The sequence below is a fragment of the Lissotriton vulgaris genome, chromosome 3_2 (genome assembly GCF_964263255.1).
Source record: "Lissotriton vulgaris chromosome 3_2, aLisVul1.2, whole genome shotgun sequence".
In the NCBI taxonomy this organism is placed as follows: Eukaryota; Metazoa; Chordata; class Amphibia; order Caudata; family Salamandridae; genus Lissotriton; species Lissotriton vulgaris.
This window is the reverse complement of record NC_141690.1, coordinates 247,616,968-247,644,239: the sequence shown is the minus strand read 5'-3', so window position 1 is coordinate 247,644,239 and position 27,272 is coordinate 247,616,968. Positions and strand designations below refer to the sequence as shown.

Genomic DNA, 27,272 nt, shown 5'->3' with positions numbered 1-27,272 from the left:
TCGAAACCCATGCACACTATCATCGAAAGGAGGAAACCCCTTACCTTGTGATTGGAAAGACTTCTTCGAAAAAAAACAACTTGCAAACATCCGGACTCAACACTAGATGGCAGGAGTATGCAAAGCATGTGTATATAAAGAAAAGAAGGCTTCAGCCAGAGATTTTGTTGTGTCTGTCGTTCATGAGGACAGCTTACGACAAAGGGTGATCCAGAAAATGGAGCTGTCCCAGGAAATTACTGTAAAAACAACTTACAGAACTCCAAAAGCTGAGAATGGGGCTGGTTGAGTTTCAGGGCAGTTCAGGAAGGTGAACAACAAGAAAACCTAGGGATGTTCATTTAACTCTTTAAGGGGTATTACCTAGGCTGGTCTATAAATATCCCTTAGGCCCTCCACTCACATTTGTTATTTGTATTCAGTTCAGGAAGGTAACAGGATAAGCTCACTGAGAGGTTAGAACCGAGCTCATCTCAGTGACTTCCTCACACAATGCCCGCAGTAGAAATAAAGCTATGAACTATGGTGGTCTCTAGTGTGGAGTAGGAGAGCTCAAATTCCACCTCATTGGCAGGAGTGTGGGTTATGTCAAAGGAGGTGGATGTGCCACTAAACAAATACTGCTGTTGAAGCCTATGGTCATTTTAACTGTGTATTCAGCTATTTGAAGTTTTCCAGTGATTCCTATTCGGATAATAGTTAATGGTTCAAGCATGTGAATATACAAAAGATCCAATCCAAATAAATTAAAATTATTATAGCCAAACTCGTTTCACCAAGCATCATTTTCATCATCATTCATCATTCATTTTCATTTTACACTACATACCTAATTTACCAGTGAAGCTCATGCGACAGAATATAGCTGCTACTAGGTGATACAATGAAATGTGTGCAGGGAAAAGAAAGAGTATAACATAGTTAATGAAGGGTATATTTTATGAGCAAATCAAATGTAAGTTTCAATTGCCTACCTAGGAGTATCAGTCTTTAGTAAGGTCCAGTCTGTATTTTGACGGTTTCATCTACATTTGCACCAGTAGGAGACTTGTATAAAACTGACATGAAAGATCAGTAGCTAAACCCTTTCAATCTTGTGGCAAGGAGGCACCAGAAAACTATCACTAGCCAACCTCTATACATATGCTTACTTAACGTGTGTATGTTCAAGCAAAAGGTAATTCAAACACTTAAGAAAAAATACCTAAGCACTGAAGTCAACAGATGGGTATGATTGTTTATGTGGGGTTTTACATATTGCATTTTATACAGATCACATGAGGTACTTCATGATGTACATTAAAAGAGTTTGTGTAGAATCTATATAAGGAGAGACCTACCACATCCGAGTATCAATTTCATATCTGTACAGGTCATCTGCCAGTCTATATTTGTTGGCAGTAAAAGCTTTATAACCTCCATGAATGTAGATGGCTCTCGATTTAGGATCATAAACACTGCTGTGGCCATAGCCTCCTTGTACCAAGGCTCCATTTGTAGGCAAGATTCTCCAAATGTTTGTACCTGGGAGAATATACATGAAAATAAAGTTATAAAAAATAGTTAGGAAAATTCTTCTTTTCTATTCACTTTTCTGTAAACTTTTGTATGAAGTCAAAATATAATGACTTAAGGAGAAATCATGAATATAAACTGCATACGGGGCACTTTGGAATAAGCATGAGAAAAGAAAAAGTTACTTACCTATAATTCTAATTATTTCCCAGGGGAATTCTAGTCATATACACTGAATAGCTCTTCAAACAAAAATATATATGAATATGTACAACTGCACAATACCTTCCGGTAGAAAGGAGGACCCAAAATAAGAAAGTAATTATGTTTATAACCTACAAAAAGATTAACAATGGCCAAATTGTATTACATTTTCATTGTATTTAATTATTTTGATAAAAGCATTGAATTTAATAAATTAGTCACTAACTAAATTAAAGTGACCATACAAATTTTCACAAACTTTACATTTTTTGAAAAGGAAAGGGAATTAAAGGTATTAATGAAGTATATTGCTTGTGGGAAAAAGAAGACCCAATACCCTCAGTGCTTCAGTGTATGTTTTCCAGGAGACCATCACCCTGAATACTACAGCCTCAAATATTCCACAAGAACACTGAAGGACAGGCAGAAGATAAGGCTGCATGGCTTGTTAGAAAAGCTCCAGGATGCAGACATTTGGACATCTAAGGGACGAGGTGAAAGTCACCATCTCCAGAATGGCTTCAACAACTACTGAAAAGTAAATAAACCCTGACCTCCGATTGGATTATTTCAGAACCTGTGAGGTAGTTTTGTCTAAGTCGCCTTAGCCAAGTGGTTCTAATTCTCCACACTTCTCGCTGGGCACTCCTACTTATCCAATACTTTTGAAATCTCCACTGTTGTAGCCAAAGCATCCATAGCTATTGCCTCATAAGGAAAGGAATCACAGTAGAAGGACAATATGACTGTCCAGAACACCTGTAAGACTTGAAAAGGAAAGAGGTTCCTAGAGAAGACAAAGATAACTGTGTAAAACATCTTCTAGAGAACGGTCTAGACAATCCTCTAGAGGGAGATGAAGATCACATTGCAGATCTAATCATACCATCAGAAGATCTCACTCTCACAAGGAAGTATAGTCTACATACCGGTCCTCTTCTTCATATCGCTCTAATGGAGAGGATTTCAAAACTCTGATTCACCTCTTGTTAGAAGATCAGCTGTAAGTGACTCACCTAGTTTCTGGTTAAAGGGGCAGTAAAGCCGAACATTCCTATTATGACCCAAAATAAAACTACTATGGTAATATTCAAGATTTACATTCGAGAACAGCATCCATTCCTCCTTTGCATTTGGTTCCAGGATTGCTTGATCCTGCTATAGAATTATTTCTAACCCCTGCTTCAGTAAAGTTTGCAAAATCCAGACTTATGAAGATGTGAAATCTTTCGGACCGAAATCCTCTTTCCCTCAGAAAAAGCCTCAGAAAAAGATCCTTCTGTGGACTCTGTAATAGTGCCTGCTGCAAAGAAAGCACAACTTTGCTGCTTAACTTTAGCAGCAACAATGAAGTTTTCTATTGTCACTGCACTTTTAGGAACACACAACATATCTTTGAGACTCTCGCCAAAGATTCACAGAGTATTTGCCAAAGAAAGGCAGGTTAGGATTTTCAAGAAACATTTAATGAGGATATATGTGTCATTAGTATACCGTTGGATATATAAAAACTGTCTGGTCATGGATATTGCCACATTTGCCTGAGACAGAGTTCTTGGTTGAGGCTAACTGCACTAAAACCAGAGGCTCATCAACGCATCTGGAGTTTCCCATGTTCATCAAACTCAGTTGTCGGACCACATGCGGGTGACAGAATCTTCTGTAAAAGTTTCCTCCCATTCTACTGATACCCAGTATTTTAATCAAGCTGTATCATTCTAAGACCAGGATGACCCTGATAGTGCCAGAATGGCTACAGCAGTGGTTATTTACAGACTAAATGCATCTATCAGAGTAATAACTGGGAAGGCTGCTGTGCAGACAGTATCTCATGTGCAAGTTCGGGGATCCGGTCTCGAATCCCAGCCTCACATTGTTGAACATAGCAGCCTAGCTTCCAATTCTTACACTATGGACTTCTAAATTTGCCTCAAGATTGTATGGTAAATCTCAGAAAGGCCAAAGGTCCTCCTACAAGAACATCATACGCCTTTAGTTGGAAAAAGTTCTGCATTTGGTGCGTTTAGAACAACCACAGTGCGTCCAAGTGCCAGGAAGAAGTGGGGATTCCTTACCCGCTTCATCCAGCAAGGTTTGACTTACAATTTCCATCCCTTAAAGTACATCTTACGACAATCCCAGAGGTAGGAAATTTAATTCACAAACCTTTTTCTTTAAAATCACTATGATTAAAGTTTACTTAGATGGTCCTGGGAGGTACAAAGCATTCATAAATTACTTTGCGGATGCCATTAGGAAGGGAACGTCCCTTCCTAACAGCGAGTCACAATTCCTAAATAGCGCGTTGCAAATAAATTGCGACTCGCTGTTTAGGAATTGTACATGGCCCTGGGTCATTTTGCATGTGCAAACTGGTCGCAAACCTGTTTGCGCATGCAATTTAGGGTCATACATCTGGCCCACAGTGAAGGGATTCTTATAGGAGAAGGATTTTCTTTACGAAAAATATTTAAATGCACTCAGTCTTAAAAGATGTTGAGTGACTCAAAAGAATCAGGTTTGGAACTATTTCCAATGAGAAATAAATCAAAACGTCAGAGCTCATGCCCAGGATTTTGTTACCAGGAGCAAGAAAAAAAAAACTGACCTGCCACCAGTGAGGAAGGATGGAATACAATGAGTAGAGTGCAGTCATTAAAAGCACAGTGCCAGTTTTTGAATGCATCTGCACTGCAGCCCGTCCACTAACATTGCCCTTCATTCACTTTCCTATTAAAAAATATTTGTGAAAGATAGTCATTTATTTGTTTAGCGACTATTCTATTAAATAGGATGATGCTTATTTACAATTAAATGTGGTCATTCTTTAGCTTTTTATAGGCTGAAAATCTAGTTATTCAAATCATTATTGTGATCCTTTCTACAGAAATGTATTTTGCAGGTGTACCTGTACAAGTTTATATAGATTTAGGTCGAAGTGCTTTGGAACCCTGCATGCCGGCATGACTATTCAGTGCTTAGGACTACTGATGAGGTTCCTCGAAAGGGAAGGATACATTAGATCCTTGTAAACTGCAACAGTCACATTTGATGTTTGCTTCAAATTAAACAGAGCCAGTGGAAGTCTTTAGCGCTACAAAGACACTCAGAATAGCTTGAGATACTAGCAGCAAATGTATGATCAACAACAAACACTGAATACCTAGCTGAACAAAATTACAATTACTGGAAGCAAGCTTATTACAAAGATATTTATTTTTACATACCTAGATTATATTCTTGAATGATGCTTATATATCCATAGAGTGGACAGTGCCCAAAGATGACCAGCATCACAGTACTGCCATCTTCTAGTGTGACTATGTGTGCCGAATGCCCAACCACCGCATACTGCTCTTTGGCTTGTGGAATCTGCTGAGACCAGGACTGGTTCTTAACATGAAGAACCCATAGCTGATTTGTAACATTGCCAGTTTCATCTCTTTTTCCACCATACATGTATATTTTATCCTACAAAAATAAAAACCACACACAAATTATAAATTGAATTACTTCAAAGATAGGAAACATCAAACTGCAGTAATTAATAAATTGGGATTGCGGATTAAAAGGGTAAGCAATATTCTAAAATGTTTTATGATTTAAGCACAGCTTAACAGTCGCTGCGTCATAAAAACTGACACTTATTTTTATATACTTCTCCTGCCATTTACTTCACATATCAACACGTACCCTAATATTACATCCATTTAATCATTCTCCACAACAGTTCCTCTAACTACATGTTTTCCTTTTATTCAGTATTCGGGACCACCTAGACATACTGCACTCCGTTCCTCATCTCAGGACAAAGTGTAAAGATTGTTGGGAGAGTGATGGAAAGGTATATCATGGATGCGGATAATTGCGTACAAATACAGCATTCAAGCAGGACAGAAACGTGTTAACTAAAGCATAAGGCTTCTATAGACCTGGGGGCTAAATGTCCTGTGCTAACGCTGACAGCTGTTGTGTATATCTGTCTCCTTGTTTCTAAAGCTAGAACATGGCTGCTATGTTGTCTATCTGGATGAGTGATACCTTGTGTTGTAGGTGGCAGAAAAAGGCTTTGAGAGCTAACTGAACAGCTTGTAGCTGCAGGTTGTTGATGTGGAAACCTGGGTGGTGGGGTACCCACATGCTCAGAACAGTCAAGTACTGCAGATGAACACTTACATCTCCCACCACACCTCCTCCTCCTCCACAAACCATCTTTGGTGATGGTCACTAGCGGAACTGGGTTTAGATGAGGCCAGCCCTGCCACAGATTGTTGCTATTCCACCACTGCAGCAAGTGATAGGTGCTAGCCGAAATCAACAAAAGACCTTCCCAGTGGCCTTCTGCTTGTTCAACCATTGTGTTGCTAGGCACTTATGTAGCGGATGCATGTGTAAGAGGGCATAGGGGAACTACAGCAATACAAGAGGTCACCATGCCAAAAAGGTGCATGCTGTCCTGACCTTGAAGTGGCAAGTTTGCTGAAAAAGAGGAAGTAATGACTGGCAAACCTAGATCCATGCTTGGCAGGGGTACACTTTCCAAATAACTGGGTTGAGAACTACTCATAAGAAAGGCTGTATCTGAAGGGGCTGAAGGTGGGACTTCACTGTGGTGTCTGGATGAAGGACACCAGGTAGCTTCAAAGTTCAAATATACCCTTTTCAAAATATTGTCTAGAAGAACCATCTAAATTTTCGTCAGAAAATTTAGTTATTTAAGATCTGACTTTTTGTAGCTAAATTAAGAGTCTTCTTACTCTATCTTTTAATATCTTCGTTGAAAAGGTATGGCATATTTTGCACTCCTTAGCCGTATGGTTAGGATACAGACAATAAAAACACTACTTATGAGGGTCTTCAGAGAGTATGAAGCCTCTACACGGAGGTCTTTATCCTGCATGACTTGCCACACTGGTAAGTACCAGACAGGTAATAAAATGGTTACTTAACGGTAGGAGTAGTTTTGCAGCTTGAAAAAAAGGTCTGGCTTCACATGGCCACATTATTTTGCCATCTAGTGGTGGGGTCAGGAAGTCTCTTAATAGTCTTCATTCTCGTGCACGTACAGCCACGCGTGTGCACATCTTCTGTCCCACTTCAGTCCTCGCAAGCCAGCATGCACTTTCCCTTATAAACATGCGCACTGTGCCTTCATCGGCACAACCACTGGGCAAATGGAGAATTCCCCCACTCACCCGGTCTGGGGGGGTGGTGTGGATTTCTTCTAAATGGCGGCTGGCTGCGGTTTCAGAGCACTCCTGCTCCTCTATACTTTTGGCAGCACAACGCGGAGCTCTCTCCTCAGTCACGGGAGCCCTGCACTGCCATCTGCTGCTCTTCACCCGGGCCCCTCCTGGGACCCGGGACTTCGGCTCCCACTTCTTTTCTGGCGCCGGGGCTGCCTGCACCGTCCACACGCGCCGCCACTGGGCACGCGCAAGCTACATTAACTGCGCATGCATGGGGGTTCTTGTTTATCTTGGGGGGGGGGGGTTTGGGGGAGAGTCAGCAATACTGCTTTTGTATACGAAACCCCGCTTTCCCTTTTTCCTTCCTGCGCCAGTCAATGCTAGGCAACATGCTGCATTTCAAGAGGCCACAGCATGCCCTCGAGAAGTTTGTCGGGCCTCGCGCTCCTCACGTGGCGGTCCCTGCACTGCGTGTTCCTCCCTCGCAATCTGCTGAATGGGGATGTTGTGATACTGCGTGCCGGGTGTTTGGCTTGCAGTGGGGCTTTCTTCAAACAACACTACCCCTGACAGCCCAGCTGCAGCCCCGGTTGGGATGGCCAGCCCCCAGAGACTCGCTCTCTTTCTTCTCTTTCATGTAGGAGGCGGTCGGGCAGGGCCATGGCTCCATCAACAGCTGTTTCGTGATTCTAACGCCACGCATGTATGATCATTTCTACATCGAAGTAGGCGAGGCTCGAAGGAACGGGCCGCCACTTCAAAGGGACAGCAGATTAGCACAAAACAGGCAAGCCGTAGGGAGGAGGACTGCACTGTTGTTTGTGACTCTGGTATAGGGGAATGCAAATATCTGTTACAACGGTTCCTCTCCTTTTCATCTAATTTTAAACAAGCATTTGTAATTTCAACAACAACGCCTCACCAGGGTTAGTAAGCCCTATATAAATTACATTTCACTTAACCAGTAAAAAGCATTCTTAGGAGAATAAATTATAAAATGGAAATGGACACCTTTAAATTCATGATAAATGAACCCATATAATTTTCTGACAGTGGCGTAGTAAGGGTGACTTACGCCCTAATGCATGTTTCAAAAAAGCGCCTTCCAACTACTTCTTTTCCGAATAGGGAAAGACAGCTATAAACGGTGTTCAATTGGCCCTTCAAAGCCCTGTCGCCCCTCCCGTGTCACTGCACCTACTGCACTAGTAATAGCCAAGACTTGTTTTCTGTGTTCTGAAGTGTTGTCACTTGGCTCAGACACAATGGCATCACCCAGGTGCCATCTAAGCCAATGTTACCAAATGATATCTTCAAATTTGCAGAACAGAAGTGTTGGGGGTATAGCAAGTGCGTGTCCTCCGATTCTGTCTCGCAAGATACTGTTTTGATCGAGATAAATCTGTCCCGAAAGCTGGTACAAAACTTTTCCATCTTTGCCAAGCTCCACTGGTAATCGTTCTATCTCACTAGTTTATCTTAATACCCGCTCCCTTCCGAAACATCAACTTGATGTATTTCAACTTCTGGTAGGTGGCAATATTGACATCTTGCTCCTCGCCGAAACCTGGCTCCATGCAGACTCCTATCCTAACATCCTGGCCGCTATACCCTTGGGCTATTATATCCTTCACTCTAATAGGACTTCTGGTAGAACTGGCGGTGGAGTTGCTGCCATCATCCGCTCCAACCTACAATTCACTTCCCTTACAACCACCGCTATACTAAATTCTGATATCCTCACGTTGAAATTCACATCTCCTAAACTTTCTTTCATTTGTGTTTTAGTATATTGCCCCCCTGTCAACATGCCCTCCTTCCCATCCTTGTTTAGCGATTTAATTTCGCAGACGGCCATTAATTCCGCCAGGGTCTTGATCATTGGCGATTTCAATTATTGGCCACTAGACCCCCTTGAATCCTCTCTGTCACTCGAATTCTCCGGTCTGCTACTTGGTTTAAATTTCTCACAACATATCTCTGTTGCTACACACAATAAGGGCCATACCTTGGACCAGGTATTTATTTATTTATTTACTGACATTTGTAGAGCGCGGCGAATACCCGTGGGCGTCTCGGCGCTAATTAAGGGATGGATCAGCAACTGGGGTAAAGAAGATATACAAGGCTATTGGTCAAATAACCACGTCTTTAGCTGTTTGCGGAAGGTGAACAGGGAGGGACTTGCTCGGATATGTGCAGGAAGGTTGTTCCAGAGTCTAGGGGCGGCAACCAGGAAACGCCTGTCGCCCCAGGTGACTGTTCTAGTGAGAGGCACAGCCAAGAGGTTCTGAATAGAGGAACGAAGAGATCGGGTTGGGACATGATGGAGAAGATTCTGTTTGAGAAAGTGGGGACCTTGATTATGGAGTGACTTGTAAACAATACACAGCGATTTGAATTTGATACGGCTGCGTATCGGGAGCCAATGGAGATCCCTAATTATGTTTGTAACTGGTGCGAACTTGGGGATCCCAGCCAGCATTCGTGCGGCTGCATTTTGGATTGACTGCATCTTTTTTGTCACTCGGACTTGGGCATTTAAGAATAGAGCGTTACAATAGTTCAAGGAGGACAGGACTAGTGAGCTGACCAGTGTTTTCCCGGCCGTGTTCGGTAGGAAAGGTAGTATTTTCCTAATCCTTCTCAATTTCATATGAGCTGAAGCCGCAGTTTTATTCGCATGTGCCATAAAATTGAGGCCAGCATCGAAGATGACGCCTAGATTTCTCACTTTGCTAGCTGGACTCGGCGGGGGACCGAAAGATGGTGGCCACCAGACAGGTGACCAGCCCGGGGAGAGGTGACCGAAGATGACCACTTCAGTTTTTTCTGAATTGAGTTTCAGACAATTCGTGGCCATCCAGTCACCTATTGCCATCATTCCTTGGGTGTCATCGGCGTAGGAGGTCAGGCTCATCCCAAATGCTTTGATGACATTTGCAAGGTCCGACACGTAGATATTAAATAGTGTCGGATTCAGGGATGAGCCTTGAGGGACCCCACACGGCAGAGACACCTTCGATGATTGGTAGGGTCCTAGAGATACTGCTTGTGATCTATTGGCCAGAAACGATACAAGCAGGTCCAGAGCAGTTTTCTGGACCCCCAGTCGTTCGACACGGTCGACTAAGATCTTGTGGTCGACCGTGTCGAAGGCCGCCGAAAGATCCAGCAGTACCAGGAGTGTTGTCCCCCCCCCTGGTCTCGTATGGCTCTGATGTCATCCGCAGCCTTTAGAAGGGCAGTTTCCGTGCCATGACATTTGCGGAATCCGAACTGGGTGTTGTCGAGCAACTGGTGCTGCTCCACAAATTCTGACAGTTGCTGATTCATGGCTTTTTCTATAACCTTAGCTAGGAAAGGAAGACTGGCTATCGGACGATAGTTTTTCAGGTCATCTTTATTCAAATTAGCTTTCTTTAAGAGGGGTTTGACCAACGTATGTTTCAGAGAAGCCGGGAAAATTCCGGAGCTAAACCTAGTGTTGCAAACATGAGTAATAACCGGTATCAACGTGTCCATAACTGGCATAAGAACTTTGAGCGGACACGGGTCTAATGCAGAACCCGATTTGATTCTTGAAATAATACTCCTTGTCTGATCCATAGTGAGCTCGACAAAGCGGGTCAGTGTGTTATCCCGTGAGGTGGAGGACAAGGATAGTGGTGTAGAGTCTATATACTAGAGTATGGACCACCAACCTCGATATTTCCCCCCCTTTGGTCTATCCCTGCACCTGGTCCGATCATTTTTTTATTTTTTTTCCTACAACTCTCAGCACCTACCAGTCCCCCTTTAGTTTCTAATTTTTCGGCACGTAATTGGAAGCACGCCGACATTTCCCTCCTTCATTCGACTCTTGCTTCCACACTCCCCCCTGACCACCCTGACTTGAATTCTCAAGCAGCCACATTGGACCAATGGCTGTCTCAAGCCAGTGACGTGGTCGCCCCCATTAAAATCATTAAATCTAAATGCCCTCACGACGCTCAGCGTTGGTTCACTGACCAACTGAAGGCTGACAAACTCCTTCTCAGACAGGCTGAGCGCCGTTGGAGGCGCAACTATGATCCTTTATTAAAGTCCACTTATATTGACCTATTAAAATCCTACAAAAAATCTATTATTTTGGCCAAATCCTCCCATTACTCCCAGAAAGTTATCAATTCTGCATCCAAAGGAGAGGAGCTACGCCGCGAACCAAGATGGCCGCATAGGCTCCCGGCTCCGCCGACCTCCGCCGGCGGCCCGTCTATCCTGTTGTTTATCCTCTACCCACGCCCTGTGCCTGGATGTATGAAGGTTACCTGATGCCAACGGTGCTGTCCCGGACTTCCTACCTTATTCAGCGACGGAGTTATGTCGTGTCCCATTTTCGGCCTACTCCCGGGCTGCCGCCGGGACCTCGATTTTTGAAACATCCGAGCGGGAACTGATCAACATCGGCTGTGGGACCGCGACTGTGGCCAGTCTTCCAGATTTGAATAATTTTCCCGCTTTTGACTTGTGACCTCGTTGATGGATGGTGCCGGAGAAGAGACATTGTGACGTGCTGCGATCCTCCTGCACCGTGGCTGTGGGCTGTGTGCCTGACCCTCGTTTCCCGGTCCGGGGGCTGACGGGCTACACCCACGGCCGGTGACTGTGTTGAGTGTGCCAGTTCGGGGCGCCCTTGTTGTTGAGATCGCAAAATGCTTGCCCGGAGCCCGGCGATGTGGGCTGGAGATTGTGTCCCCCTCCGTCCTTTGGATCCCGGGATGGAGGGGATGGATAGCGCACATTCATTGAGTTCCGTAATGGCAGCGATTGGGGCGCTCCGCTCGCAATTCACCGTCGCATGTGTCTCCCTGGCAGCAAAACTGGATGATGTCTGCTCGTGACCGGCCACTGACGCAGCAACACCTGAACAGCAGTTTGTGGTCAAGTCGAGCGATTTGACCCGCCATCTTGAGGTGCCCGAGCGGCAGCCTGACTTTGCTCCTTTGAGAGTTGGCCTCACTTCTCCTTCATCTGCTACAGCGCCTGGTCTTCCCTCCACGTTTCCTATCCGATGGTGTATCGTCGCTGGATGTCCTGTTCGTCAATGCCGAGTCTCGGGGTCCTGTCGAAGGGGACTGCCATTTTTCTTTGTCCCGGCCCGTCTGTATAACGGAGGCCACCATTTTGTGTCCGGACTTTGTTCTACCTTCAATGCCCCGGCCTGCCATGGACGCTTTGTCTGCCTCTGATGGATGTCGCTTGGTCGGAATGTGCTCCGGAACGGATTCGCACTGGTCAGGGCTGACTTTGACTTTGAGTTATTCTTGCTCCTCGCCACTGCTTTGGACCACCTGAGACGCCCCCTTTGTTTGCAATTGTTATGATTTTGGCGATAAATCTCCTCGTGAGGCTTGCAGGGTTGACTTCTACTTTCCTGGGATTGCTCAGTTCACTTTTGCCCGGACTGCACTGAGTATCTCACCGGGCCAGGGGTGGGATGGGGTTTTTTTTTTACTGGTGACTGTCCTCCCCGTGATAATGCCAAATGTTTGCTTTGATTGATGATGAATGTGCTTTGGGGGGGGTCACCGCCGGCGGGGGGTACCGGGTGTGTGTCTGTTTCTCTCCTCCTCCACTTCTTGTACTTTTTCCCTTCTGTGGGGCAGTTCCGGGGGCAGGCACGCTGTTAGTGGGTTAGGCCGTAGCCATTACAGGGGTGCAGGGTGGCGGGGGGGTTTGTTATTTTAGTTTGTTTTGTTCTATGGTCCCTATCGCTCTTCCCGGCTTTGGGAGGGTTCTTTCCTCTTTAGTAGATTTGGCTGTCTCTTGGTCTTGCACCTTTCTTCTTTTTCCGGCATCTCAACAAGCCTCTGTTTCACCGTTCTTGGGGGGTGGGCTCTCTGGGGTGATATTTAGAAATGTTGTTTACTGTAATATTGCCTATTGTTCAGTAATACCGCCGCGGCTGCCTAGATTACATAGTTGCTGTAGCCATAGCCTATCTCCGACTGTAATTGGGGTACGTCCCCATCATCTCCTTTGTGCATCTCTCCTGTAAGGTGGGATGTCCTTGTTGTTGCAGCCCCTACTCTTCTTCTAAAATTTAAAAATGAAAACCTCATATCCTGTGTTGCGAGCCTCACAACCACGTCTGGTGTACCTTAAACATATCCTGATTGCTGATTGGCCTAAGTTTCTCCTGTTTCTATTGACTGTCTTTGCGGCCGGCCATGATGGTTGTGGGCCTGCGCATGTATCTCCTTACTTTTTTGAATAAAGGATTTAAAAAAAAATATATATTCTGCATCCAAAACAAAAGAAATGTTTTTAAACGTAGCTGAACTTTCCCTACCTGATCGAGTTACACCTCAGCCTCTACCCTCACAAGTTTTGTGCGACTCCCTTAATTCTTTTTTTATCGACAAAATCTCCACAATTAAAAACAACATCCCTCCTACCACCTTGTCTCAGGTTAGCGCCCTCCCCTCCCCGAATCCTCACTCCCTGCATGAATTTCCCCCTATCTCCTTGGATACTTTTTTTTCATTACTCCAGGCTATCGGCTCTGGTTCCCCTAATGACTGTTGCCCTCCTTCAATCCTAAGAGATGCCTTTATGGCCTGTCCCGTCCCTCCTCTTGACCTTCTAAATCGATCACTCTCTACAGGCTCTGTCCCCAATGCTTTCAAAAGCGCTGTGGTGGTACCTATTTTAAAAAAACCTGGTTCTGACCCTGCGATCTTGGGTAACTATCGACCTATCTCCCTCCTCCCCTATTTGGGGAAGGTCTTGGAGACCTACGTCACCCGCTGCCTGAGCACTTTCATCGAGGAAACCCATTTCCTCGATGATCAACAGGCAGGTTTTAGACCGGCCCATTCCACGGAGGCAGTGGTGGTGGCGGTTATGGACACGCTGAGACAGGGGGCTGATAAGAACCTGGCCCAGGCCCTAGTGCTACTTGATCTCTCGGCCGCTTTTGACACGGTCGACCATGACATTTTGGTCGACCGTGTCAGAAATGCATCTCGGGCCGGGCCCTATCCTGGATTGTGTCCTTTCTCCAATTCCGCTCCCAATCGGTTCACCTGTCTTCCTTCTCTGCTCCCCGAATTTCACTTTCCTGTGGTGTTCCCCAGGGCTCTGCTTTGTCCCCTCCAGGGATGTGGAATTCCTATAGCCCGACTCCCGGGACATATTATTTGGGGTCAAGGGCAACAAGTTTAAGTGTATTTTGTCCTTGGGACAAGTAGGCCCAACTCCCTACAGCACAAACCCTTTGGCTGCCAGTTTACAGTATCACTTTATGGATCAGGAAAGGGCACTGTCTGCTGTAAAGGTAATATTTGTGTCCATGTGTTAAATGCTGTTCAAGCTTGTATTTATGGTTCATTAATGCAAAGCCTTTATTATTAGGGTGAGCACTAAAAGTAAACTCTGTAAGCTCGGCTTGCACTACTGACGGTGGTTTCAGTATAAATGTGTATACACGTTTTCAAAGTTTAGTAATATGAGGCTATGTATAATGCTCCCAGAATGCTCTCTGATTATATGCAAATATTTGCCGAAGCTTCAAAGCAAGAGTGATGATTCTTTGCTTTCAAAATAAAATGTTTAAAAAAAAAATGAAAGTAGGAAAAAAAACATTTTGCTACTGTAAGATTTTAGGTACGATATCTTTGCAGCATCATTTAGCAATATGTTGATGTGTGCTTGTATTTCCCAAAAAATATTCATAATGGAAAATCAATGTAACCAATTTAAATACGATTACCGGAAACAAAAATAAACAAGCATTGGCAAAGCCAGTAGGTCTGAAATTGGTGGTCAACCTTTTGGTTTTGTCAATGCGTGACTTGTTCAGGCATGGTTTTTGTAAAACCGTATCCGTGTGGGAGCTGCTGGGCCCTCACCATTCTAACAAGCATTGGCAAAAGCAAAAATTGTTTTTGGCCTAATAAAGCACACATTGCCACAGCAGTTCCGGGAACTGAACAAAACTAATTTGTGTGCCAAAAGGCTCCTTGTCAAAGAGCAGAATACTGTCACTGACAGTGAAGCCATGTGATAGACAGAAAGAAAAAGAGAGCGAGAGAGAGACCGAATTTTATTAAACACAATAGGTCATGGTTAAAGCCAGGCCTAATTAGAAGCCCAATTATTAACGAAAGTCTCAAAAGTGCATCCATGGTATATATCCTTGTATTAAGTGCATATATACAGTTTCCATGAATTCACAAGAATTTACAGAAGTAGGCCCAGAAATAGTACTCCTAGAAATTATTTGTGAACTGCATTTTAGCATGAGCACATGTGCATGTGTAGATTGGCTCATGTAAAAATCTTAATGTTTCAAGCTCACTTTTCCTCCAACCACTTTTTCCCAACCCTGGAAGAGGTTTTACGTCTGTAACTGTCAGGAGTAAATTTCCAACCTTTTTCAGTATGGGAAAAGATTAGAAAAGAGTTGGTGCAAACCCAACGCGCACGTTAGTAAGTTTGTACAGACTCAAAAGGGCATTCCAACCCTTCAACTATTTCTTACCAATACCTTCAGCCCAGTATGTAGACCTGCAGAAACGTGGCAGCATAAGGGAATTGCTAGTATGCAACCCTGCTATGGTACGAGCCCTGGCATAATTAGAGAGGTTATATCAGAACGCTTATATAATGAGATTGCTGCCGTAATTTGTCGCCGCATTTTCATGGCACAAAAGGGACAAGTGAATTCTGTTACAGGGCAAGTAGATTTATGAAGCAACCTGCCCCATGGACAAGTAGATATTTTATTAAATTCCATACCCCTGCCCCTCTTTTGTTTAATCTTTATATGCAGCCCCTCCTTGTCTCTCTCCGTCACTCCTCTGTCACCACCTTCAACTATGCAGATGATCTGCAACTTATTTTTCCCATCGACCCGTCCCCTCTTTCCTGCTCCAATTTTCAAACCACAATGCTTACCATCTATGAGTGGATGAACTTCAGCAAGCTGAATCTCAATCCTAGCAAGACAGAGCTGGTTTTGATTGGCGGGCTCCCACATCCCTGGACTCCCAACTTCTGGCCCCCTGCCCTTGGTCCCCCTCCCTGCCCAGTCAACTCTGTGAAGAGCCTAGGTGTTACTATCTCTAGTGACCTTTCAATGCGGTCGCACATCAACTCGGTTACCTCGGCCTGCTTTTATCATCTTCGCAGAATCGGGAAGATCCAAAGGTTCCTATCACCAGAGGCTCTCACCCTGGTCATCATGGCCCTGGTCACCTCACGTTTAGACTATGCCAAATGTCTATACGTGGGGATTCCTGCATACCATCTCCACCGACTCCAACTGGTGCAAAACCAGGCAGCCAGATTAATCTTTCAGCAGCCCAAACACCAACATGTTACCCCGATGCTAAAAACTCTACACTGGCTCCCGGTTGCGCAACCTTGTATCTTTAAATTAGGATGTACCATTTTCAAATCTCTCTTTGCCTCTGCTCCTGTCTTTATTTCTCTCTGCTTGCACCCCTAGGTTCCCTCTCGACACCTCGGATCCTCTGCTCATAATCTTCTGATTACTCCTAGGTTCAATCGCAAGAAGCACGGTGGTGCCCGTTTCTCTTTTCTTGCTCCGTCCACTTGGAACTCCTTTCCTCTCTTAATCCGTCTCACTCCTGACTATTTTACTTTCCGTACATTCTTGAAAACATATCTGTTCCGACTTGCTCATGGCTAGCTGCACTCGCTCCCCTGTGTCCTTCCACTGGTCTCCGAGCGCCAAGAAACCAATTGGTGTATGTGCGCGGTACTAAATTCCTTTAACATAACAACAAGCTCTGCTGCTGGTGTGGTCAACCTGGTGTGCTCAGGAGCATTGTAATTAGCAAACTGGGTGAGAAGTTCAGTAAATTCACTAAGTGCAATTGTGTAAAAGGTGACATGACAGTATCTCGTGTGACCTTATCACGGAACAAAATCCCTCATCCAATAAAAATCTCATAACATTCTGACAGGAGATTGCTCTTGAAGGGAATTTCTCTCACAGACTTTTTCTGCTCAAATCAGTCTCTGCTCGCTAAAAAGTACACTACATTCCAGGATGTAAAATCTTGTAAATTTAATCGAAAACGAAATTTGTGAGTTTTGCACACATAAATAATATTTTACCTAGGCACAGAAGTTATCATTAGTAGAGCAGGTGTGGTTGCTCTGAGGGCCATTGCCCAGAAATTATAGCTGCACTCTACCAGAGAGATGGGTGGACATTTTCTTTGCTTGCGCTCGAGCCCACGGTACCCTTTGTACGCAACCGGGCACACTCTAGCTGGTGGTCGGCACCGAGTCTATACTTGGCTAAAAGCTACTGCCACCTGAAACTCACTTAGCAGGAATCTCTCCTGCCCCAGGATAAACCGAAACAGAGCAGGCACACACACGCATCGCCCTCACTCTATGCATCGCCCTCACTCTATGCATCGCCCTCACTCTATGCATCTATCTCATCACCAAAGCATCACTCAGCACCACCACAGCATCACTCAGGGGCACCACCACATCATTATGCACAACATCAGAACGGCACAGCATTACTCGTCGCCACCACAGCATCAATCCGTGCAACCATTCAACAACTGGTTCAAATATGTTCTCTCAATGTTTCAAGCTTTATTACAAATGTCACAAAAAAAAATTTCACTTCTGGTCTTGGATTTTCGCCACAATAAAATACACTGAACATAACCATCACAAAAGTTATTTACAAAAGTTTAACCCCTTCGACGCGGATGACGAGCTGGGCTCGTCATGGCGTAGCCTCCTCGCACGCTGATGATGAGCCCAGCTCGTCACGTAAAGTGCGTTTTTTAAAAACTCAGCGTGCGAGCGGAATTCCGCTAGCGCGCATGGAGTTAAGCTATTGCCATTATAAATTACAATAACTTTTCTTTAAGTATTAATTATTTAAAAAAATTAAAAGCCATTGTTATTTGTAATATCAATACATCTAAGTCACGTAAATACAACACATATTGCATTACAAAGGTCTTGGGCTCAAAATTCCACAGACCTGATAATTCTCGCCTCGGTGCCTATTCCAATCATGGAGTCCCACTCTGCAACTCTGAGCAATCAATCAATCAATCAATCAATCATAGACATTTATAGAGCGCTCTACTTACCCGGAGGGTCTCAAGGCGCTAGGGGGGGGGGGGGGGGGGGGGGGGTGCTGCTACTACCCGAACAGCCAGGTCTTGAGCTTCTTCCTGAAGGCGAGGTGGTCTTGGGTCAGGCGCAGGTCGGGAGGGAGGGAGTTCCAGGTCTTGGCGGCCAGGTAGGAGAAGGACCTTCCTCCTGTTGCCGCTCTTCGGATGCGGGGGACGGCGGCGAGGGCGTGACTGGCTGATCGGAGGTGTCGTTTGCGAGCGTAGAAGTTGATGAGGTTGTTGAGGTAGCTCAGGCCTTGATCGTGAAGGGCTTTGTGTGCGTGGGTGAGGAGACGGAAGGTGATCCTCTTGTTGACCGGGAGCCAGTGCAGGTCTCTTAGGTGTCCGGAGATGTGGCTGTGTCGTGGAACGTCGAGGATGAGTCTGGCTGAGGCGTTCTGGATCCGTTGGAGTCTCTTCTGGAGCTTGGCGGTGGTTCCGGCGTAGAGGGCGTTGCCGTAGTCCAGTCGGCTGGTGACGAGTGCCTGGGTGACAGTCTTCCTGGTCTCGGTGGGGATCCACCGGAAGATCTTCCGTAGCATGCGCAGGATGTTGGACGAGGAGACGGCGTTGACTTGCCTGGTCATGGAGAGGGAGGAATCCAGGATGAAGCCCAGGTTGCGTGTGTGGTCTGTCGGTTTGGGTGCGGTTCCCAGGGCGGGGGGCCACCAGGAGTCGTCCCAGGCGGAGGGCGAGGATCCCAGGATGAGGACTTCCGTCTTGTCCGAGTTCAGCTTCAGGCGGCTGGTCGACATCCACTCGGCTACCTCTTTCATTCCTTCGTGAAGGTTGGCTCTGGCGGCGGCGGGGTCGTTGGTCAGGGAGAGGATCAGCTGGGTATCGTCGGCGTAGGAGATGATGTTCAGGTTGTGTTGGCGTGCGATGGCCGCGAGGGGGCTCATGTAGACGTTGAAGAGGGTTGGGCTCAGCGAGGATCCTTGGGGTACGCCGCAGATGACTTCGGTGGCCTTTGATTTGTACGGTGGTAGGCGGACTCTCTGGGTCCTTCCGTCGAGGAAGGAGATGATCCATTCCAGTGCCTTCTCCTGGATTCAGACGTTGTAGAGGCGCTGCACTAGGGTGCGGTGGCAGACTGTGTCGAAGGCCGCGGAGAGGTCTAGGAGGATGAGGGCCGCTGTTTCTCCGTTGTCCATCAGGGTTCGGATGTTATCGGTGGCAGCGATGAGGGCGGTCTCGGTGCTGTGATTGGCTCGGAAGCCAGACTGAGGGGTCGAGGGATTCGTTCGTCTCGAGGAAGGCGGCCTGGAAACGGGAGGAGCGAGATGGGGCGGTAATTCTTGAGTTCGGTGGGGTCCGCAGTTGGTTTCTTTAGTAGGGCGCTGAGTTCGGCGTGCTTCCAGCTCTCCGGGAAGGTGGCGGTGTCGAAGGAGGTGTTGATGATGTCCCGCAGGTGGGGTGCGATGACAGCGTCGGCCTTGTTGAAGACGTGGTGAGGGCAGGGGTCGGTCGGAGATCCGGAGTGGATGGAGTTCATCATGCAGACGGTGTCTTCGGTGCTGATCGGGGTCCAGGCGCAGAGGGTGGTGGTGGGGGGCGTTGGTTCGGTCGTGTCGGACGTGGCTTTCGTTGGTTGGGTGTTGAAGCTGTTGTGTATGTCCGCGATCTTGTTGTGGAAGTAGGAGGCGAGGGAGTTGCAGAGTTCTTGCGATGGGGTGATGTCGTTGTTTCCGGCGTTGGGGTTGGAGAGCTCTTTCACGATGTTGAAGAGTTCCTTGCTGTTGTGTGCTTTGTTGTCCAGCCGGTCCTTGAATGCAGTTTTCTTGGTGGCGCGGATCAGTTGGTGGTGCTTCCGGGTAGCAAGCTTGAGGGTGGTTATGTTGACAATGTTGGCTCCCTTCTCCAGGCTTTCGAGGGCTCGGCAGTTCTTCTTGGAGCTCTTGAGTTCGTCGGTGAACCATGGGGCCGTCTTGCAGCCGGGTCTGCTGGGCAGGGTCCTCAGTGGGGCGAGTTCGTCCGCGCAGTGGCTGATCCACTTCGTGAGGTTGTCGGCGGCCTGGCTTGCTTGATCTCCAAAACGGCACCCACAACACATAAGGATGCCTGGCCTCCACCTTGGGGGTGCCCAGGAGTGGACGCCTCACAGGGAAAGCCAGGATGGGTTCCACAGCGGTATTTGTACAAGCGCCTTGAGACCCTTGCGGGTGTGTAGTGCGCTATACAATTATCAATTTACAATTTACATTTTACTTCTGCTGGTAAGTTACCAAAGTAATCCTACTGGTAAGTTACCATTTGCTTTGCAGCATGAATCCTTTTCCGGATTCACATGCTGTGCATTATATTGTGTAGCGGTTTCTCCCGTGCTTGGGAGGCTGTCTTGAGAGGAAGACCTTGCAAACAGGTGTTGAAGCACCTTTTGTCCAATTTGAGCTTCCTTACTCATTTGTATATTCACACAGTAATGTTTTGTAAAAGTGTGTGGTGATGCCAATGTTGCTGCTGCACAAATGGTGTAAATGGGTATATTGGCCATGAAAGCTAGGGTTGCTTCCTTCTTTCTAGTGCAGTGAGCGGTTGGTCGCATTGTTCGTTCTTTTTTGGCATTGGCATAACATGATTGGGTTGTCTGTACTACCCATCATGCAATTGTAGCCTTTGTGACCGGTGAGCCTGTGTTGCTATGTGCGTAGGCGACAAACAATTGTTTTGTTTTGCGGATTTGTTCTGTTTTATGCAGATAATACAACACCCTCCTTACATCTAGAGTATGGAGGCTTCTCTCTCCTTTGGTTTTTGGGATCTTGAAGAAAACAGTCAGGAAGATATTCTCATCTAAGTGATATTTTGATCCCACCTTTGGTAAGGAGTGTGGGTTTGTCTTTGAGATTACTTTATCTTTGAGGATTTGAAAGTATGGTTAGTATGGTTCTTGTATTGTCAAAGCTTGTAACTCACTTTCTCTCCATAGCGAAGTAATAACAATGAGAAAAGCTGTTTTTAGAGTAATGTGTTTGAGGTCCGCTGCTTGCATGGGCTCAAAGGGTTTTGCCATTAATTGAGCAAGTACTGTATTTAAGCTCCATGTGGGTACTGGGGCTGCACTAGGTGGGGCAATTCTTTTTTATTTTTCTAAAAACCTTTTTTTAATTACAGGTCTTTTGAAGAAGCTTTTGCATGCTTTCCCTCTTGTATATGCTACTATGGCATGGTGGTATATCTGTGCCATTTTGCTTTATAGCATGTTCTTGTTGACCGTTTCCTTGCCTCTTTTAGAATTTCCATTGTTTGTAGAGGCAGATTTAGGTGGCCAAATTCTATGTACTCAGGTGCCAAGCTGCCTGATGCAGCGGTGCTGGTTCCAGGTGAAAGATTTGGCCTTGCTACATTGTTAGCAGGTCCTGGTCTGCTTTGATTTTGATCATTTCCCTTTGGATAGTTGCAGCAGGGTTGAGTATCATGTTTGCCTTGGCCATTGAGGGGCAATGATAATCATGTTTGTTCCTGGGTGCTTTGCTTTTTCTAGCACTCTTTGCATCAGGGGTATTGGAGGAAAGGCGTAAGCAAATGTCTGACCAGTTGAGTGAAAGTGCATTCCCCTTTGACAGGTGGTGTGGAAACCTCGAGGCAAAGAGCTGGCGTTTCTTGCTCTGCACTATTGCAAACAGGTTTATCACTGGTGTTTCCCAAAGGTTGAAAAGGTATTGTACTGTTTCAACTCCCATTCGTGGGAGCAGTTCTGCTTGCTCAGCTGGTCCGCTGTAATGTCTATTTCTGGTAGATGTACTGTTTGTAGATACATTTCTTGAGCTACTGCCCATTGCCAGATTTCCTACACACGTTTGCTCAGGGGAAAGGACGTTGTATCTCCCTGGTTGCTTAAATAGAACATTGCTGTTGTATTTCTATTAGGAGAGGGAGAGAAAGAGAGAGAGAGAAAAAGAGAGAGAAAAAGAGAGAGAGAAAGAGAGAGAAAAAGAGAGAGAAAAAGAGAGAGAGAGAGAGAGAGAGAGAGAGAGAGAGAGAGAGAGAGAGAGAGAGAGAAAGAGAGAGAAAGAGAGAGAAAGAGAGAGAAAGAGAGAGAGAGAGAGAGAAAGAGAGAGAGAGAGAAAGAGAGAAAGAGAGAAAGAGAGAAAGAGAGAAAGAGAGAAAGAGAGAAAGAGAGAAAGAGAGAAAGAGAGAAAGAGAGAAAGAGAGAAAGAGAGAAGAGAGAGAGAGAGAGAGAGAGAGAGAGAGAGAGAGCAAGAGCGAGAGCGAGAGAAAGAAAGAGCGGGAGAGCGAGAGAGAGCAATGAGAGAGAGAGCGCAACCCAGCATTGGTGAGGTGACAAGCTGGACCATTGACGAGGGCTGTTACAACAGTCGGCGATGGTGACACCACCACTTCCATCTTCGACGACAGCCATCGTCGTCATCCTGACAGTCGTCGCTGACAAGACCGTTGACGGAGCGCCTGGTTTTGTGGCAATGGAGGCCGTAGATGGAGATTGTTTTTGTCAACTGAGTCGTCGACTAGCAGATTTTTACAGATGAGGAATCCCTGAAAAGAGTATGAGGCGCTGACAGTTAAGCAGAACCATCTTTGATGAGAGGAAGAGGGACAAGGTTGGTCTTTTTTAATCCTCTTTTCTTCAGGCCTCTACTTACTTTGAGATCTAGATTTTTTAGGATCTCTCTGCGAAGAGGACGACCCTTCATCCTTTATTTTTTGGAGGTGGTATTGGACTTCTTCTCACCTTCGCTGTCAGAGTCCTTGGCAGCCTTTTTTTCATTGCAGCCACAGATGGAGTCTACCCTCACGATCCTGGAGGGTTTTTGTGGAAAATGTACAACAGTACTGGCATGCTCTGGGCTTGTGGTCAGGATATAAGCAATAAAGGCACTCCTTATGTGGGTGGTCCGAATACAGTCTGGACTATCCACAAGTCTTGCAGGGCCTAAACAACCCTTATTTTGGACTCTGACATAATGAAGAAAAAATTGTTACTCCTGGACTGTACCCTAGAAAAAGAGATGAACCAAGAAATTAACAGCAAGCTGGAAGTTCAAAAGGTTAATAGTAGAAACACTGACTGAGCAGAGCCTCAGGGAGACTCCTGAACACATGACGTGCAGTAAGAAATCTGAGGTATAGTGGCCCTGCAGGGCATGGAGACTCTATGGTCTATGCTCTGGAGTTTGGCTGTTTTACAACAAAAATAGGTTGCTACCGATTTTCCATCGCAATTGAATGTTATATTTTAATACTGCTATTTTACTGTTACAGTGGGACTCCCACTATGACAACAGGGAAGTTTCAAGCATGTAAATCTATAAAAGATACAATACTGGACAAAGGACTTTCCTACACAGGTACTTTCCTACAGGCCTGGTCAACTTCAACATAAAATTCTACTTACTACCCCCTTTTCCCCTCGGACCCGTGTGCAGCCAGACAAGAGATCATATATAGAACATATCGGGGGTGGCTTGCAGAACTTTACACCCATCACAACCGGAGATCACTTGTTCGTTAGACGGCATTTACCGCTAAACACAAGCTCACTTAATACTTCTGCTTTGGCTTTCATTTTCAGGCCTATGAAATGAACCAAGGAAGAATACATTTAGCATACAGTTTTTAAACTAGGATACTACACTCAACGGTTTTTCACAATTTCTAATGACTACTATGCACCTAAAGAATGGCAAGAGATAATACACATAGCTCATTTAATTGTAGGTCATTAAACATGAAAGAAGAGCAAACATGATATTTTTTCTATTTTAGTAATATGGACAATCCTCATTAAGATTTAGCAGGAAAATGACTGTGCATGCATTATAAAGTACAGAACGTATTTTCCATCCATTAACTCAGGAAAGGAAAATGTTTAGCCACCTGGGGTAAAGAATAATACAAAGTGTTTTCATAAAATTGGAGTTGTAGGGCATTGGCAATTAGTAGAGTTTATAGGAGTGTGACTATTTACTGCAAGAAATTCAAGTTTAATAAAGAAAATGTGGCTACACATACAACATGTGGGATTAGTAACATTTTAAAAGCAAACTTAGCAAGAGTGCATTGGCTGTTCTAACCTTACATTTCAGAGCCAATGAAATAGAATTGGAAAAATGTGATATTATTTGGGATAGGAAATATGCTCATAGAACACTGAAACTTTAACACCATCGCTGCTAGAGAGATATTTCCCTCCGGTGCTGACTTGTTGGAAATCCCATTGTTCATGACGAGCTCAGATCGTCATGAGCATTGAAGGGGTTTTAATATCTACAGTCGTTAAAGTGAACTCCAATACGCAGGGTCAAGACTAAGGCCCCAATTCAGGCCTCAAAAGTTTTCTGGAAAGCATGAAATTCTACACATTGTAAAAATGGATGTACCTTATGCAAAGCTATGGAATGCCCGTATCTGATAGCAACAGAATTCACTGTGCTGTTTAGTGGAATCCACTCCAGAGAAGCCAGATCAAACCTAGAAAATGAAAGATACTCTTTAAGTCCTTAATAAAAAAGTGTAATGTCAATGCATATTCAATTTTCAGCACCCAAAATATCAAGTAAAATTGTATGTATTGGAGAAACATTTTTGAAATATGTGCAATAAAGATTTGTTTCTTTAAAATAATGACTATGTTAGGCAATAAACGTTTTAAGTGTTTAATATTTCACATATACTAGATATGAGGGTTTAACACCAAAGCCATTATCAGAGGGAAAAAGCCAACTTAAAACTGGCGACTGAGCTAGTCAGAACGTAAACATCCTATTGCATGAGACAAATAAGTAGGCAGAAACGCATCAAATAGAAAGTAGAGAATTAAATGAAATTAAAGGACATGGTATTCATACATTAAGCCTGTATTTTGCACATTAAAGTTGAAATGTCAATAGAAAACTGCCATCCCCTTCTTAGTTAAACCTTCTTACAGCAGCCTTTACCCACAGCTTCATTAGATATACATGACAATAAGAAGAATTAACTTTTATAATATGTAAATAGAAGATTGAAACCATGGGTTAATATGACCTGATCATTTATAATAAACTACAGGAGCAACCTGTACACCTTAAGAAGACATGGGTACATACAATGGCAGCAACAATGTCCAACAAGGTATGATCACATAGAGATAAAAGTTTGATTACGCTTTTGGGCTGACTACTTCACGCAGCAGAACCATGTGTTAACCATTTTCAACAGTGAGAATTTATGAAATTGTTTGACGAGTGTTTTGTCGGTGGCCTATAATATTGCCATACATATATTTATTAGCAACGATTATCAGTTATATTGGACTTAGAAAAATAAGTATTCACACTGGTGATATTATAAAGCTGGTCGGATGTTATAAGTATAACATTTACCCCACTCCAAGATGGCCGCGAGAATGTGGGCGTGAGTCCTCTGTTTATTTTTATTATTTGTCACATGTAACTTTATTTAATGTTTGTGCATATTCACTGAAATTACCCGTGACCAAGGCGAGTGTTTCGCCGAAACGCGTTGGGGTTTTTTCCTTTGCCCGTATTCACTATGCAGCAATTGAAACAATAAACTAATTTGGAAAGCTCAAAAAAGTGACTGGCGTGATCTACTTCCTATCGAAGAAGAGTGCATTTGCGTAGCGGTGGCTACGCGCTGTGAACAGTAATTTAGACACAGGGATACCTCTGCCTCTGAGATGCACCGCTGTCCTGGTGTCCCGACGACTGTGCGGAGGATGTGAACCTTATATTTCAAATGCCGCCGGTTGACCGCGTTGTGTTTGCCAAGATTTGACGAGCCTCACAATCTACAATGTTTTTTCGCCGTGTCAACTCCGGAATCGGGATTCCTTCCACTGTAAGCACCAGAGCAACGAGGAGACGTCTGTACTCCCGCACGCTACCGTGTTTCGTAGGTGGTGAGTCCTGTCACATTTGATTCTGGAAGGTGTTTTCATGGGGAGCTGATTAATTACATGCATAACATCTAATCCGTCCTTGGAAAAACAATTGAAAGGGCGGGCACACTCGTCATACTGTGTCGGAATTTCCGACTCGGCAATTAAGTATACAACGCGACTTTCCCATGCCAGACTCCCAGGGGAGCTAGATGCTAGGGTCAGGGAGCATGGGTCTTTGATAAGCGATCACTCATTACTAACAAGACATTGCGCTAGTCCAAATCTGAATAAATCAGTGCATGCAGAAGGGGAGTATCCCCTGTGAATCAGAGCAATGGATGACGATTCAGAAGCACGAAGAAGACTAAGGGCACAATCCATGTTTGTGCGAACCGCGAGTGGCTCTGCCAGCACAGAATCGCTTTCGTTTTTGACAGTGATTCTAAACAAAATATCAAAAATTGGAGAAACTAATCAGGAAAGAGATATCAAGGTGGTGGGAAGCAATAACCCTCGAAAAATACCAAGAGGAGAAAAGAATCCCAATGGGACTGAGGATTTTGATTGCCCCTTCACATGAAGAGCCTGATATAAAGCTGGCGGAGGAATGGACCGAAAACTTGTTGGATTGCTCGAAAAGAATGCTTTCTATTTTAATTAAACATGCATGGAAAGATAGACTGACACTGTGGAAACAAATCTCGGAACTTAAGGACGAATTAATGAATGAGGATACAACTGAGAACTTTACCAAGAAACTGGAGGATATAACCAAAAAAATGGCCAAGCATGAACATGAAATCGTGGCCAAAAAAAAGAGAGGAAATTCCTCAGAGATAAAATCGACTATCAGGGAGGTTGAATCTTCACTTTCAGCCGCTAATACGATAACATCAAGAGAAAAGGCGTGCAAGCGAACATTGACACAGTGAGTGCGGCGGCAATATCGGAGGAAGAAGTAGTAGAGAGTGATGTATCTGAGGACGGCCAAGTGCAAGCAACTAAGAGTACAAGCAAGGCTTCAAATTTTTGGGAGGAATTCAAAATGATGAATCAGACATCTCAACAACAGAACTGGCAGATCGACAGAGGTCGGGGGCAAGGAAGAGGATTCAAAGGAAGAGGCAGAGGCAGAGGAAATCTTGGAGGAGGAACGCCAAAAGCCAACAGTCAGTCAGGAGGGGCGGCTGGTGCAAGCGGAAATACAACAACCCAAATGGGAGTGGAAACACGGGGACAGAAAAAAACAAGAGGAAAATGAATTGGCGGAATGTGGTAAATGTATCCTCTCATATACTTTCTAATATAGAGCATGATGTACTGCAATATGGTCTCTCTTTTTGCCCCACCGCC

The 27,272-nt window shown here is 44.9% G+C and overlaps 1 protein-coding gene across 1 annotated transcript in view; it reads right to left on the bottom strand.

Annotated features, from left to right (window-relative positions):
* Window positions 1-27,272, bottom strand: part of ATRN (attractin) — a 960,574-nt gene that overhangs the window by 744,890 nt on the left and 188,412 nt on the right. The window contains exons 7-9 of the mRNA XM_086964304.1: window positions 24,415-24,505; window positions 4,947-5,190; window positions 1,341-1,524 (exon numbers count right to left, since the gene is read on the bottom strand). Of these exons, the coding sequence (XP_086820430.1) occupies window positions 1,341-1,524; window positions 4,947-5,190; window positions 24,415-24,505 (519 nt within the window). The remainder of the gene's footprint in view (window positions 1-1,340; window positions 1,525-4,946; window positions 5,191-24,414; window positions 24,506-27,272) is intronic.